At 33.3% G+C, this 17,500-nt stretch overlaps 1 protein-coding gene across 4 annotated transcripts in view; it reads left to right on the top strand.

The window, feature by feature from the left end:
- AP3B1 (adaptor related protein complex 3 subunit beta 1) overlaps nucleotides 1-17,500 on the top strand; it is a 284,409-nt gene that overhangs the window by 181,089 nt on the left and 85,820 nt on the right. For all 4 annotated transcript variants that reach the window (XM_059418118.1, XM_059418119.1, XM_059418117.1 and 1 more), the window contains 2 exons: nucleotides 6,398-6,539; nucleotides 16,054-16,129. In XM_059418118.1, coding sequence (XP_059274101.1) covers nucleotides 6,398-6,539; nucleotides 16,054-16,129 — 218 coding nt within the window. The remainder of the gene's footprint in view (nucleotides 1-6,397; nucleotides 6,540-16,053; nucleotides 16,130-17,500) is intronic.

Raw genomic sequence — 17,500 nt, 5'->3', positions numbered from 1 at the left:
GATTAATATCAGAATATCTATGATGATATAGTTTATAAGAAGTATCTTATTTCCAGGAAGGGAAAATTTTGTTCAGTGCACTCAGTATTTTCCAAATAGCAAAAGTCAATATGCTAGAAATTTTTAATCGTGTATTTATATTACTTTCATTGTGTGTTTTTTCCTTCAGAAATGGAGTTTTCTTTTTGCCTGTGTTTTAATTTAAAAGAATTGTTTATTATACCAGCGGGAATCTTGAATACATTGAAAACCTTGCATTTTTAAGTACATGTTTTAACCATTGAATTGGGGATAATAAATTGCTATTTTTTGCTACAGGGGAAAAAAACACATATTTTTTAGGCATTGAATATAATTACATGTGCTCAGAGATGTTACCATGACTTCATTTTTAATAAACAGCAATCGTATTTCCTCCACAAAAATCAATTCAAGGAAATATCGATTCTTCCCTTGTCTCTCCTCTCTCTCCCACCATGTTTTTCTGCCTGTCTCTTAGAATTGTTTTTGAACTTTGCTAGTGTAGCTGTATGGTAAGTTTTATTAAAAGCTTCTATTTTTAAGTAATCACTACACCCAACATGAAGCTTGAATGTACAACCCTGAGATCAAGAGTCGCGTGCTCTTCCCACTGAGCCAGCCAGGTGCTCCTGAGTGGTAGTTTTTTAAAGCTAAGGAGCTTTAAGTTTCTTTAAAACCACCCTTAGTAGTCCTAGCTATGATTAAATTTGAGTTTACAGTCCCAAGTATTTTCATTTGAAGGAAGCTACATGCTGTAGTAGGGGAAACATGGTGTTTAGAATAAGACAAACTGAGTTCAAGTTCCAGTTCTGCCGCTCCAGGCAATGTGTCCTTGAGCAAGTTACTTAAGTTTCCTGAGTATTATAGAATAATACACCCACTAAGAATATGTTGAAATACCTAAATTAGTTAATTGGTATGATGTTTCTAAAACTTCCTGGCAGAGGGTTTTTGTTTGTTTGTTTGTTTGTTTTTAAGTATACACACGGGAAGAGAATTAGACCTTCAGTTTTGAGAAAATGTAGAAGACCATAATATATGTCTCTTTGAGAAGAGACCTTTGGGCTACTCAGATGTTATTCTTTCTCCATGGAGAACTACCTCCCTACCCAAGACTATCCCTACACCTTGCGTTATTCCTATTTCTCAGCTTATGTGTTTCTTCCTCTAGGAAGCATTCCCTATTTTGGTTCACTTTGTTTAGATGATCTCTGATGACATTATGCTTTATTACTTATTACTTACCATACTTTTTTTTGTCATCGCCATCTTCTCTGTATTCCCCAGTGCAGTGTACACTCTGTAAGGGAGACAGACAGATCATCTGTATCTTATTAAACATTGTTATCCTAGCACTAACATACTGCCAACACATGGTGAGTGGTCAATTAATATTTTTTAAATGTGTGAGTGAGTGAACAGATGAGTGAGGAGCATCAGCATTTAGGTTTGATCATTTGGTTTTTTTCTTTTTCTTTTATTTTTTTTTTCCAGTTTTCTTGGTTTAATTTTTTCCAATATTTTTATTTTTTTAATTTAAATTCAATTAGCATATAGTGTGTTATTAGGTTCAGAGGTAGAATTCAGTGATTCATCAGTCTTTCATAATACCCAGTGCTCATTTTATCACATGCCCTCCTTAATGTCCATCACCCAGATACCCCATCTCTCTACCCCCTCCCCTCCAGCAACCCTCAGTTTGTTTTCTATGATTAAGAGTCTGTTATGATTTGTCTCCCTCTCTGATTTCATCTTGTTTTATTTTTCTCTCTCTTCCTCCTGATCCACTGTTTTGTTTCTTAAATTCCACATATGACTGAAATCATATAATTTTCTTTTTCTGATTGACTTATTTCACTTCATATGATACCCTCTACTTCTATCCATGATGTTGTAAATGACAAGATTTCATCTTTTTAATGGCTGAGTAGTATTCCATTGTACATATACATATTGTATGTGTGTGTATATATATATATATGTACAGATACACACACATATATACATACACACACTACATTTGTATCTTTGGGGTGAATACCGAGTAGTGCAGTGGCTGGGTCATAGAGTAACTCTATTTTCAACTTTTTGAGGACTCTCCGTATTCTTTTCCAGAGTGGCTTGCATTCCCACCAACAGTGTAGGAAGGTTCCCCTTTCTCTGCATCCTCACTGTTTGTTATTTCCTGACTTGTTAGTTTTAGCCATTCTGACTAGTGTGAGGTGGTATCTCATTGAGATTTTCATTTGTATTTCTCTATTGCCTAGTGAGGTTGAGCATTTTTTCATGTGTCTATTGGCCATTTGTATGTCTTCTTTGAAGAAATGTCTTTTCATGTTTTCAGCCCATTTCTTTATTAGATTATTTGTTCTTTGAGTGTTGAGTTTGTAAGGTTTTTTAGATTTTGGATACTAGCCGTTTATCTGATATGTTATTTGCAAATATCTTTTCCCATTCTGTCTGTTGTCTTCTGGTTTTGTGCAAAAGCTATCTTGATGAATCAGTAGTTCATTTTTGCCTTTGTTTCCCTTGCCTTTGGAAATATGCCTAGCAAGAAGTTGCTGTGGCTGAAGTCACAGAGGTTCCTGCCTGTGCTCTCCTCCAGGATTTTAATGGATTCCTGCTTCCATTTTGAGTTTGTTTTGTGTGTGGTATATGGAAATGGTCTAGTTTCATTCTTCTACATGTGGCCGTCCAATTTTCCCAATGCCATTTGTTGAAGAGACTATCTTATTTCCACTGGATATTCTTTCCTACTTTGTCAAAGATTAGTTACCATAGAGTTAGGGAGAATTCCTTTGGGAAGCCATCTGGCCCTGAACTCTCGTTTGTTAGGAGATTTTTGATTACTGCTTCGATTTCCTTACTGGTTGTGGGTCTCTTTAGGTGTTCTATTTCTTCCTGGTTCCGTTGTGTGTATACATCTTTAGGCTTGCACTGTTTCTTCCAGATTGCCTAATTTGTTGGCATATAGTTGCTCATAATATATTCTTATAATTGTTTATATTTCTTCAGTGTTGGTTGTGATCTCTCCTCTTATTCATGATTTTATTTATTTGGGTCCTTTCCCCTTTCTTTTGGATAAGTCTGTGCAGGGGTTTATCAGTCTTATTAATTCTTTCAGAGAACCAACTCCTAGTTTTGTTGATCCGTTCTACTGTTCTTTTGGTTTCTATTTCATTTATTTATGATTTAATCTTTATTAATACTCTTCTCCTATTGGGTTTAGGCTTTATTTGCTGTTCTTTCTCCAGCTCCTTGAGCTGTAAGCCTAGGTTGTATCTTTGAGACCTTTCTTTTTTCTTGAGAAAGGCTTGTATTGCTATATACTTCCTCTTAGATCTGCCTTTGCTGCATCCCAAAGGTTCTGAACAGTGTGTTTTCATTTTCATTTGTTTCCATGAATTTTTAAAATTCTTCTTTAATTTTCTGGTTGACCTATTCATTCAAAAAGTATCCAGGATACTCTTTAGCTTCCTTGTATTTGAATTCTTACCAAATTTCCTCTTGTGGTTGAGTTCCAGTTTTAAAGCATTGTCTGAAAATATGCAAGGAATGATCCCAGTCTTCTGGTACCAGTGGTGACCTGATTTGTGACCCAGTATGTGATCTGTTCTGGAGAGCATTCCGTGTGTACTCAAGAAGAATGTGTATTCTTTTGCTTAAGGATAGAATGCTCTGAATATATCTGAGAAGTCCATATGATCCAGTGTGTTATTCAAAGCCCTTGTTTCCTTATTGATCTTCTCCTTAGATGATTTGTCCGTTGCAGTGAGTGGGGTGTTAAAATCCCCTACTATGATTGTATTATTATCGACGTGTTTGAGTCTGTTATAAATCAGTGTATATAATTGACTGCTCCCATGTTGGGGGCATACATATTTACAATAGTTAGATCCCCTTGTTGGATAGATCCTTTAATTATGATATCGTGTCCTTATGTCTTATTACAGTCTTTAGTTTAAAATCTAATTTGCCTAATGCATTAGATGTTAATAAAAATAATTTTGGGGGGCGCCTGGGTGGCTCAGTGGGTTGAGCCTCTGCCTTTGGCTCGGGTCATGATCTCAGGGTCCTGGGATCGAGTCCTGTATCGGGCTCTCTGCTTGGCAGGGAGCCTGCTTCCTCCTCTCTCTATCTGCCTGCTTCTCTGCCTACTTATGATCTCGCTCTGTCAAATAAATAAATAAAAAATCTTTAAAAAAAAGTGATAATTTTTTGAAAAAAGGACTGAAGTGCTGTTCATAATGGAGGTTCACTCCAGCTGACTCACAAGCCTGGTGCCTACTTTGAAATCTTTCAGTCACTACTTCTATGTCAATTAAATAAAAATTTTAAAAGAAAACATAAAATAAAATAAAGTCTAATTTGTCTGATATAAGGATTTCCACCCCAGCTTTCTTTTAATTTCCATTAGCATGATACATGGTTTTCTGCCTCCTCACTTTAAATCTGGAGGTGTCTTTGGGTCTAAAATGAGTCTCCTGCAGACAGCATATCGATTGGTCTTGCTTTTTTTAATCCAACCTGATACCTGTGTCTTTTGATTGGGGCATTTAGCCCATTTACATTTGGGGTAACTATTGAAAAGATATGAGTTTAGTGCCACTGTATTGCCCATAAGGTGACTGTTACTGTATATTGTCTCTGTTCTTTTCTGGTCTTTGTTACTTTTGGGCTCTTTCTTTGCTTACAGGATCCCTTTTAATTTCTTGTAGGGCTGGTTTGGTGATCACAAATTCTTTTCATTTCTGTTTGGCAAGATTTTGATCACTTCTTTTATTTTCAGTGAGATCCTGGCTGAATGAAGTATTCTTGGTTGCATATTTTTCTCATTAGCAAGCTGAATATATCATGTCAGTCCTTTCTGGCCTGCCAGGTCTCTGTGGGTAGGTCTGCTGCCAATTAATGTTTCTAGCCTTTTAGGTTATAGACCTCTTGTCCCCAGCTGCTTTCAGGATTTTCTCTCTGTCTCTCTGAGATTTATAAGTTTCACTATTATATGTCAGGGTATGAACCTGTTTTTATTGATTTTAAGAGGGCTTCTCTGCCTCCTGGACTTGAATGCCCCTTTCCTTCCCCAGATTAGGGAAGTTCTCTATTATAATTTGTTCCGGTATACCTTCTTCCCCTCTCTTTCCTCTTCTTCTATGATCCCAGTTATTCTAGTATTACTTCACTTTGTGATATCACTTATCTCTAGAAATCTCCAGGTGGTCCACTAGTTCTCTTTTTCATAGCTTCTTTATTCTCCGTTATTTTGTCTTCTATATCACTAATTCTCTCTTCTGTCTCATTTTAGCAGTTTCAGCCTTCATTTTTTATTGCATCTCATTAATAGTCTTTTTTATTTTGACTTGATTAGATTTTAGTTCTTTTCTTTCTCCAGAAAGCGGTTCTCTACTTTCTTGTATGCTTTTTCCAAGCCCAGCTAGTATCTTTATAATCATTATTCCGAACTCTAGTTCAGACATCTTATATCCATACTGACTAGGTCCCTGGCAGTCATTACTGCCTCTTGTTCTCTTTTTTGAAGGGAGTTTTTCCCTCTTGTCATTCTTGTAGAAAGTGTTGCTTTTCTATTTTTGTAAAGTTGCAGCTATTCTTTTCTTAGATCTCTGGTTAAGTTGGCAGGTGTTCACAATGATTTAATAGCTATCTAGCTGAATTCCTGGGATCAGACAAAACTAAGGTCTCCTACTCCTCTGCCATCTTGGACTTCTTAATCATTTGGTAATTTTAAAAGTTTATATTTGTTGATTTTATGTTGTTAGTAAGACTTTGCATTACAAGAAATATCTTTTGATCTAGTTAACATTTTCTCATTAATATGTTTACAGGTCACATTTCAGAACACATGTAAATAATTTTCTTGGACAAAACAACATATAGAGTGCAAGTCTATTTTAGCAAAAATAGATGTATAAATATTTAAATTTTTGAATGAACATTTAGTATTTTGAGACAGTATTTTAAAATCAGCCTTACATATCTTTGAAGTTGTTACTATTAGCATCTTATATATATTTCTGGTAAACCAAACATGTAATTATTAATTATTTTCTGCTTATATCATTTAGTATCATTTTATAACCTTTTGCATTTGACGTATGTGTGATGTGGTAGTATAAGTGATTTTTAACAGGTTCTGATATATCTGGTATAGATAATACTACCTTTATTTTTTTTTTTTATTAATATGTTCTGGAATTTTAAAACCATTTTTATTGTCTTTTACATACTAAAATAAGTGAGTACTCAGTGAAATGTATTTTTCTAGTAAAGATTCTGATTTATAGACAAAATGGACATATAGCACCAATTTGCCATATATAAAGGATTTTAAAGTTGGTATTTTTAAATCTGTTACTTACAGTGATTCTGAAGATGGGGAGAAGGAAAATGAAAAATCTAAAACTTCAGATTCTTCTAGTGCTGATTCTGGTTCAGAAGAAGAAAGTTCTTCAGGTTCTGAATCAGAATCTGAAAGTGAGTTTGAATCAAGAAAAGTTGCTAAGGTAAGAGATTGCACATTGCTGTAACTAAAAGGGAATATTTTCATAGCCTTATCCAAAAGAATAAGTACTTTTGAAAATCAGTGTTTTGGGGCTGCCTGAGTGGCTCATTTGGTTGAGCATCTGCCTTTGGCTCAGGTCATGATTCCGGGGTCCTGGGATCAAGCCCCGTGTCCCCGTGTCTTCCTACTTGATGGAGAGTCTGCTTCTTGTGCTCCCTCTACCTCTCCCCCCAACCCTAGCTCATGCTCTCTTTGTCTCTCAAATAAGTAAATGAAATCTTAAAAAAAAAAAAAAAAAGAAAAAGTAAAGAAAATTAGTATTTTGTTGAAAATCAAGAAATTGAGAAATTCAGCCTTGTCACTGACAACTAAAATAAAAACTATCTTTATTCATCCTTTTTTTGTTTTATTAAATAATTGGTTCCTGTTTACCTCAATCCTACAGAGACATTAGAAACTTTTTTTTAGGATTGATTTATTTATTAAAAGAGAAAGAGCAAGAGCGTGGCAGGGAGGGGCAGCGGGAGAAAAGAATCCCAAACAGAGTCAGCGCTGAGTGCAGAGCCTGACAGGACTAGATCCCACAACCCCAATATTATGTTGGGATCTAAAACCAAGAATCAGTCGCTCAGCTGACATCCCAGAAACTCTTTTTAACCTCATCTTTTGCCACTGAAATTACAGAGGTCAATATCAGTTACAGCCCTTTTTGTTGTGAGCTAGCATGTGACAGTTTTTAGGAATAAATAAAGGGCTTTTGCAAAAGGGGAAGTAAAAGGAAGTCACAGATAATAATGAGCAAAGTAATATAAATGTATGTACATTATAACAAATTGAGACAAATAATGCTTTTTAAAAATAGGTGTTTGAAAAAAAGTTTTTTAAATGAAAATAAAAATAGGTGTTTGGGTAATAGAATATTTTTAAAGGTTTAATTAAAGGATATAGATATTTAACTAGTTAATAAAAATTAAGTAGCCATCTATTTAAAAACAAATGCAAGAGTCACTTATGCAACAGAATGATAATGCTTTCTGATATCATATTAGTAACACTGAAACTTATCTGCCTAGCAGCAAAAAATAAAAGTATAAATTGAAAAAATGTAGTTATTAATATAAAGTTGAGACCTATTGCATATTTTTCTGATCTTTAATTGTTACCCCTTTCCTCTAAATGGGTCCTGGACTTTAAGTGCAGTAGTTTTTTTATAAATACACTGTTTATCCCATATGTTGAAAATGTGGTCAAACTTTGCCTTTTAGTGAATTCAGTTTTTTAACCTATTATCTTTTTCATTTATATTTTCTATTAACTTGAAATTCTTTAGAAAGTCATCTGAGTAGCCAAGGATAAAAATAAATTCATTGAAGTAGATAATTGCCTTCCCCCATCCAGAGATTTATTATGATAGAATAAGCATATTTTTTTGTAAAGAAAGAATAGTATATTTAAAAATTGGCTAGTTTTTGTCTTACCTTATTGCAAATATTCTTGTATATAGTGATACCTATTTTAAACAGGAATTTATATTTAAAACTTTATCTGTTTATGTATATAATCTAAGATTTCTATTTTACAAGATTCACATAAAATCTTAGTGATTTTTGTGTTTATTACTCTGACCTCGTATACAAATTTATCACATAGTGAGTTTGGTGTTCTCTCATTTGCTACTTACATTAAATAATTTATATCAAATTATTCATTTCCTACTTTTATGTTTTAAAATTTAAGATTTTATTTAAAATAAAAGAGATTTAGAAATTGACAATAAGTACAATCCAGAATAAGAAATCAGTGTTTTAGAAAATGAGTAAGCAAGAAATCAATGAATGTCAAGTGGGTAAAATTAAAGTGCATTATTCTTACGAAGTTTTACAGAAGTTGTAAAATTGTAGACTTTAGTGCCTACTTAGTATTAGAAGCAGAGATTTGAGAAACCCATTAAAAAGCCACAGAAGTATCCTAGGTTAACAATTCAGTTTGTTTCTTTGTCAGACACTTTCAATGATTGGTGTCTCTTAATTGAAAATATTTTCCTATAGGACATCAGTATAAAATTTTAAAGTATTGTGGTAAGCTAAGACTCTTGAAAAATTTGGATTTTAGTCACATTGTTGATACTTTTATGTCCATGTGTTTTGTGTTTGTGGCTTATTTTCTCCATATTATAATGCCTTTTCTTATCTATAATAGATAGGATTGTTCATTTTAATTTATCACTTGAAATATTCCCTGCCATGGAGCCACCATAACTATTTTTTACTATTCCTTTCTGAGTGATTTGGACTAAACCGTGCAATTATAAGTATACCAGTTTTCTAATAATGGGCAACTCTGTAACTGTAGAAGTCCTCCTTAGAACAAGTACTGTGGCTTCTGCTCTAGATTATGAGTAATGAAGGCAGATGGTGCCTGCTTTACCTTAATTTAGCATGTCAGTATGTTAGTGCTGAAAATTCATATGCCTTAAAATCTGCAGCCAAACTAAATCTATACTTTTACTGTTTCTCTTCTTTTTCTTTCACTTGGATAGTGTGTTTTGGGGATATTGAGCATGAAAATGAGGCTTCAGAGGTACTTTGAATATATAGCTTTGAAAACAGTTTATTTTATGGTGTCCTATGGGATAGGTATAGTGTTCTACTTTTTGGAAGATAATATCTTTATGCTTCAGTTTCCTCATCTATATAGTAGAAATGTTAATACTTATTCTACTGCTTTCAAGTGCTATTATAAAAAATCAAATATGAAAGATCAGTATAAAGCACTATATAACTATAGAACAGCAAGTGTTAACATTTTTTAACTTGAATGTTAATTCCCTGGGAGACCACCAGTAGTAGAGTGATAGAACACCAGTGCAGTAAGGAACTGAAATTCTTTTTCAACTCTTAATATCTCCTGTGGTTTTCTGACTCTTTTTATACCACTCAAGTTATAAGTTCATATCCAGGTGTGACTCCTTTCTGCAGAGGACTGAGCTGCCATCTACTATGGGCGTCTCCTGCCTCTCTCTGCTCTCTAATACACAATCTCTGTTTATCCTCCTTTTCCTTTGAATGTAGCTCTAAGTAAGCGATCCCACCTAGCCAAGAAAAAGCCTCACTTACTTTGGGACTTGTTGATTATCATCTGCCTCCTTTGCACCTTCAGTCTCTTTCTTCATTAATTAATTTCCTCCTCTGCCAACCATGGCACTCAAGTGCTTTGCCAGCATTTGGGGGGTGGGGAGCAGGGAGGGGGAATACACAGAAATAGAGAGTGTGTGAGAGTGAGAGTTTAGAAAAATATTCTAGATAGTCTTTGTCCACAATCTCTTAACCCAGTTATTTCTTAGTCCCTTTAAAGTTGGTTTCCACTCTTACCACTTCCTACAGATACTGCTCTCTGAAAAGTCAGCCATGATATTTCCCCAAATCCAGTGAGCTTCTTTTGGTTATTATTCTTCTTGATCTTATGTAACTATTCCCGTACTACTTGAAACTCTTTGCATCCCTTTTCTTCTGACTTCTTTGACCTTTTAGTCCTTCTATTGCTTCACTTTTTAACCCCTCTGATATCAAGTGTCAGCGTAGCCCCCAGTTAGTGCTTGATACACAACATTTTATCAAAAACATTAATTGATGTGAATCAATTTATTTTTAGTCTTTTTTCCTATATTTTTTTCTATTGTGAGACTCATTCACTCCTGTGGCTTTAGCTAAAATATTATGTGAAATACTTCTATAAAGACATCTCTAAATCCCTATAATGCCTCCAACTTTTCTTCCTGAATTTAAACCAAAATCTTAGACCTCTTAGGAGCTATTGGTTTCTTAAGTCAGATATAGCCAGAAGAAGAGTTGATCTGCCATTTGATGCTAGCATTCTTTTCTCTTCTCCTGGATCTCCCCAGAATTATCTTTGACCCTTTCTTTATCCTGTATGTTTACGAAGTTGCCAAGTCTTAGAGATTCTCTAAGATTCTCTCATATCTGTTTCTTTTTTTCTTACTACCAGCATACTAGATTACCTCTCCATTACCTCAATTCTTAGACCATTGCTGTTGGTCATCCTCAGATCCCCAACCCCAGTCCTTGCCAGATTAATGTTAAGGTTACCCATAATGTTATGCCCCGTTATCATCTTAGTTCAATAAAAAATCTATAGGCTAGCATACCCAAACCTACCTTTTTGGTCTCGATTCCCTTTGTGGTCCCTGTGTTCTAATCCCAGTGGACTGTATATTTGTAGTTCTCTTAACATGCTGTATGCTTTCCCACTCGAGCAACTGGGATCTATCTGGTCACTCCTATTTGAGAATGCATGGAATAAAAAATGTTACTGATGAGAAGGTATTACCCATGTGAATGGTGTAAAGACAATCAAAAGAGGGAGAACCTCTGTTGAATTGTGTTCTTGAGGTGTGTGTCATTCAACACCATGCCCCAACATAACCATAAAACATGAAACTATATACAGTCATACATTCTGGCATTATGTTTGTTTGTGTTATTGATTAGAAGATGTCCTCATTTTAGATCAGATGTTGTCAGTAATGACCAAAGAAAGATTATCTTGTTCAGTGACTTTTTTTAGTTGGGCAGATATATTTTATTAGTAGGTATTCTTTTCTGAAATATATTTGATAGAAAAAATACTTTAAGTCTAACCCTTCTTATGAAATAGTTCTTTTGCCCCCAAAAAATACCTATAACAAGATTACTTTTAATAGTTCCATATTTTAAGTGCTTTCCCATAGTTTACACAATGTAAACAGAAATATTTTATTTAACATAGAAGAGTGAAAAGGAAAATCAGTAATGTAGACCACATGGTATCAGGAAAAAATTCACATTTATATCACTTTATCCTATTTTTTACCGATATAATTAAGTTATATTCTACTTGTAGTTAAAATGTTGTGTAGAACAGATGGTCACAGTTTTATTTAAAATAATGTTTTTAAAAAAGTTACCAGACTTTGAGTTGTTTTAATTGAATCTAGGCTCTGATATTTTTAAAACTAGACAGTGTATTAGTGTGTTCCTACATATAATAGTTATTCCCACTATCACCTTGTTAGTCTATTCTTCATGTCTTAACTGTGGTATAATACTGATTTTATCTTCTGTGTCTATGCACAGCTGCCAAAGATTTAAATAACCTTTTTTTTAATGATAGAAATTTTAAACCATGGTTTAAAATTTATTGTACATAACTTCTATGCATTTTCTTTATAAATATTAGCAGTATTTTGATTATGTGAAGTGTGTGTAAAGCCTAATTTGTCAGTGGGAATAAACATATAACATACTTGCACTTAACATTTCATATTAAGAGCATTTCCTATTTGAGTCAAAATTAGGATTAATATATGTATACTAGATGTGCAGAAAAACAGTACTACATATATATACACAGCAGTGTTTGAGATGCTGTCAGTAGACTTTATCACAGGTTACATGGATTTCATATAACTTCACTAGTTCCTATTGGGGAGGGATTAAATCTCTTAAATGCTCTATAGACCAGTTACTGTTACTGTGACTAGTGTCTGTCCAGCCCTTAGTAAATGTTAAGATATGCCTAGTAAAAGATCTGTCACGTGAAAGATTTGGGGGGTAAGATAAAATTGGCATATGTTATGAAATAGGTAATTGATAAGAGTGAAAGAAACTATTTTCTGATTGGTGTTCTGCCCTGTTTGAGAAATAGAAAACAAGTTTTACTTGTGTTTTTACAAGTATTTATGTATTTTGCAATTATATAACTTCTGTGCATATTGTAGAGTATTGGTTTTTTACTCTGACAGTTCAAAACCTTGCCTCTTTCAATTTCTGTCGTTCCCAATTTAGCTTATATTTTAAGTTCTCCAGAACGGAAATATCATTTCACTTCAGTTTAGATCTTTAAAATCAAAGTGAATGTCATTAAGAAGCTTTCTTATTGAAGTAGAAGTAATATTATAGGGAAGTAATATTATAGGGAAGATATTTTTAACAGTTTAGACTACTTTTGACTTACAAAGAAGTCTCAATTTATTCGCAACATACTTTGTTTTAAAGCCCAGTGTTAAGTGTGAGCTTCAGATTTTTAAAATCAGGTTTGTTAGATGACTTGAAGGCAAGAGAGTTATTAAATTGTCCTTGGTTGATAATTCTAATTAAAAATATTTAATGCAAATATCTTACCCTGTGAGGCTAGAAATTAGCCTTGAATTTTTGTTGATTTCAAAGTACAATATGAGTTTGACCAACTTTACATATCACTTATCCTGCTTTATCATTTTAAATTTCAATCTTCCTTACAATGGTTTCCTCTTTAGAAGCGTATTAGGTGCTTATTTTTTCATATCTTTTTTTCTACTTGCTTTTTTTTTTAATCAGCATGAAATGAACGTGCATAGTACATTTAAAAAATCTTTACAGATATATTAGTACATATTTTTATTTGTATTATTTGGAGCTTAATAAATATTTCCAGGATCTTTTATTTAGTACTTGAAATGTAATATATTAAGTAGAAATCAGTTTCTTAACCCTGTGAGTTTGTATTTTATTTTGAAAATGTTGATGTGTTGAGGTGTATAATCGAATACCATAGAAACAAAATGGAGATTTGAGGGTGATGAATTGATAACTAGGTATTTTTGTAGTGAGATTTTAAGATCAGTTACTGTTGTCCTTATAAAAGTCTAATACAGTCACTCAGCTGTTAAAAACCTAATCCTCTATTTAAAAAAATATACAAAAACAAATTGTCTATCTTTCTGCCTGATCTCTTCTCAAGTACTAACACAATGGAAACAGTGGGTGATCTGTCAGTGTGTTTGGTTTGTCAATGATGGTTTTGTATAAATATTGGGAGGGTAAGAAATAAAATTCACACAGTAAAATATGATTTCATCTGCCTTTTCTCTGCAGCTCCATGGCTCATGCTGCGGTGTGAAATTCTCATTTTACACACTTTGCAGGCGGAGCACATGAATTATGCATTGAGCAAGAAAAATCTCCTGCCTCAAGTCCTATATGCATTTACCCAGGTTCTGTCTCTATTACCAAGATGAATTGCAAATGGAGAAATGTTTGATGGAATAGGGCTCTTAACTTCTTTGTTTAGAATTCAGATTTTTATTTTTATAGTAGATCCTTTTAAGTATGAAAATGTTTTGAACTTACTATGGATTTTTTAAAATGAAAAATGAAATATAATATAAGAGAAGAATGCCAAACACATCACGAAGCTTTTTATAGCCTTGATTTGGAATGCAAGGCTTTTTCAATTCAGTAGAAATGACCGTTATCTATTGCTAATGTTGTATTTCAGTCACTGGTTATTTGCTCTTCTCAGAAAGTCAATGAAATTCTGTCCTTTTGAGAGCCTTTTTTTCCTTCTGTTTTAGAATTCTAATAAGAGATTATGTCAATTTCACATGCAGCTCTGTCCTGTGTTGTATGTGACCTGATGTGTATTTAATAGATATTGTTACACACTCTTAGCTGTGAAGTAGAAAATAAGGTATAGACTTGTTTCCAGCTTTAACTTTATCTTGATTTGATAGGTTTCTAATTTTTCAGGTAGGAAGGTTACAGTTCCATAAAAACAGTCATGCACCATCGTAGCTTATAGGAAGCTATACCCATTGTGCTCAGCATAGTATTTTGATAAGTCACATGGTGTTAAGCTCTTTTTGTAATGTTCTTTCTTCACAGGAATGATATTCTAGTTGAGATGGCATTTTCATTCTCAACCTGTTTCTCTTTGTTGCTACTTTTAAATTCCAGCTCAAAACTAACATTCCTTCTATTTTTTTTTCCAACCCTAGAAATTGTTTTTCATTTTAGGTATGGAAAGAGGAGCAAATATTATTTCATTTTTAAATAATGAGTGAAAATTAAATTTTTAGATAATTTGAAGTTTTCAGAAGCAGAAATTATTATTCTCATGAAGAAAATCAGTATTAGTATTTTGTTACTCTTAGTATTTAGTTATTCTATGATACTTGCAAATAATTTGTTTTAAGTTTTGGCATAAGGGAAAAAACTAGCAGAACTTAAGGTCATTTTAAAATGTTACCTAACAAGTAATTTGATGTATTACTCTTAATCATATATTTGCACTGTCATAACAGCTCTAACATGCTGTTGACTTTAAATGATAGTAAGGTACCTTTTGCTTTAGTTAGACCTTTCTATGGTTAGAGGCATATTTCAGAAATACTTGTGAAAATATGTAGAGATAAGCTGTAAACTCTTTTATTAGATTATAAGTTACCTGAAGGCAAGAACCATGCCTTGGCTGTATTACTTCCTTTGCTTAGCACAGAATCTGATACATGCTATGCATGTCTATTGGATGAATGAATGATTGAATAAATGAACAAAAACATTTTAGCAAAAAGTGAAGTTTGGGCCTTTAATTTGAGAAGATTTGATTCAAAAAGTATAGATTATAAAGATAAGTAACTTTGATCCAAATACATCTGTTTAGCGTCCTAATCTGTGTCCATCTTTGTTCATAATACTACTCATTACTGTACTCAATTTGTCCTTTAAAAGAAGAAAAATGTGTTATATACATATATTTTTTTCTTTATGTATATATGTCACATCTTTTCTGAATCTCTGACCAAACTGAATAGATAGTGATAGAGTAAACCCTAAGTATGTGCAGATATGTTTTGAAATACTTAATCTCCTCAATGGACAACAGTAAAGAAAGAAAATGAATACTTTTCATCCCTTAACAGCAAGAGCCTGAAAATGTCATTTGTAGATTTTAATGAATGCCTTGCCTAAAAAAGTCTGATGGAACCCACTGTTGAAAGATAAAGTACCTAATACAGTGCCTGTCACAAACTATATCTCAGAAAGGCTAATCTGTCACAAGCCTCTTGACGATTTCAGAGCTAAACTTATATTATTTGAGCATTTCATTTTCCTTTTTTTATTTTTTTAAAGTATTTATTTGAGGGAGAGAAAGATAGAGCAGGAGTCATTGGGGGTGGAGTGGGGAGGTAGAAGCAGACTCCCCGCTGAGCAGGGACCCCCCACCATGGAACTCCATCCCAGGACTCCAGGATCACAACCTGAGCTGAAGGCAGACACTCAATTGACTGAGCACCCAGGTGTCCTGCGCAATTCTTTTTCTTAAACCAACTTGTTTAAAAATTATTTTCAAGGCATTTGTAGGCTTTTTCTACAAAGAGCCATTTTAAGTTTTTATACTAGGAAAAGTTGTCAGATCACAAAATAACTATTTGCCTTTAAATTTTCTACTGATGGACCTTTACAATCTTTAAACAAAATATTTAAAAATAACAGTTTGCATGGTGAAGAAAAAATACTGTAAGCTATAGCTAAAATAAAAATTTTGATTAAAAAATACAGTCCATCTAACCATACAGAAAGCTTAATTTGATTTTTTTTTCCCTTGGAGTAAAAAGGTTTGTTTTGAAACATTTAAGAACAACTACATTGATTTTTTTTAATAGAATGTGCAATAAATTAAATATTTCTTATTTATAGGAGAAAGAAAAAAATAAAACAAAGCAAGATAGAAATCCTCTTACCAAAGATGTTTCACTTCTAGATCTAGATGATTGTAAGTATTGAAATTTAAATTTTTTCTTCTCTTTTTAGTAGTAATTTTTTGTTTGTGTGTTTTTTGAAAAAGAGGCACACACTTACAGGGGAGGGGAATTGCAGGGAGGACCTGAGGGCAAGAGAGAATCTTAGGCAGAGTCCTTAAGCAGACTCCTTACCCAGGCAGAGCCCAACATGGGGTTCAAACTCCCAACCCTGAGATATGACCTGAGCTGAAATCAAGAGTTGGACACTTAACCGACTGAACCACCCAGGTACCACAATAGTAGTATTTTTATTTTTATGGTACCTTTTATTTACATGTCTCAAAATATGTCTGTTTCTATTATGAAAAGTTTATAGATGAAAAAGACAAAGTTTTAGAAATTAGTTCTGTTAGTATTTTTTCTATCATCTAGTCAAGTTAGCAGTTTTTTATGAATAAAGATAATGAATAAAGATAACTGGTCAAATAAAAGTACTCAAAATTCATTTTAAGATCTTTTGCTTTAATAATTTATACTTGTTTAGTAAATAATTATCCATATCTCACAACTTCTACATTGTTAATTGTTGATTATAGAGATTGAAACATCTAATTTAGAAAGTGGGGAATTAGGAAAGTAATTGGAAATATAAAGGACACTACTATGTTCTACTTGCCACACTTTTGATAGGAACAGAAATGGATGCAAAACTTTTGAATACCAGTATAGCTATAGTTATCAATATTTTAACTACAAAAAGTCTTTCTCTTAGCAGATCTACTTACAAGAATTTAGAATCCTATACATATACTTACCCAAGTGTGCAAAAGGTATATTCATCATCTCCTTTTAAATACTTATGCATTGTGAAAAAGTTAATGGAACTAACTTTATTGGGAGTAGATTTTGCACAGAAAAAATAACAAGTAAAATGCCATAAATATTAAGTAAGCCATTGTCATTTTGCAGTTTAATTTTTCCATACTAGAGGTAAGTTATGGTTTTAGATTGTCTCAATATGTCATAAATAAAACTGTTCTATTTATATTATTTACCTGGCCTGTCTTCAGTTGTCATGGCAAATTCTTTTTTTTTTTTCATTTTTTTATTTTTTATAAACATATATTTTTATCCCCAGGGATACAGGTCTGTGAATCACCAGGTTTAACACTTCACAGCACTCACCAAAGCACATACCCTCCCCAATGTCCATAACCCCACCCCCCCTTCTCCCAACCCCCCTCTCCCCCAGCAACCCTCAGTTTGTTTTGTGAGATTAAGAGTCACTTATGGTTTGTCTCCCTCCCAATCCCATCTTGTTTCATTTATTCTTCTCCTACCCACTTAAGTCCCCAAGTTGCATCACCATTTCCTCATATCAGGGAGATCATATGATAGTTGTC

This window comes from Mustela nigripes, chromosome 12 (genome assembly GCF_022355385.1).
Source record: "Mustela nigripes isolate SB6536 chromosome 12, MUSNIG.SB6536, whole genome shotgun sequence".
Taxonomy (NCBI): Eukaryota; Metazoa; Chordata; class Mammalia; order Carnivora; family Mustelidae; genus Mustela; species Mustela nigripes.
This window is presented reverse-complemented; position numbering and strand designations above follow the sequence as displayed.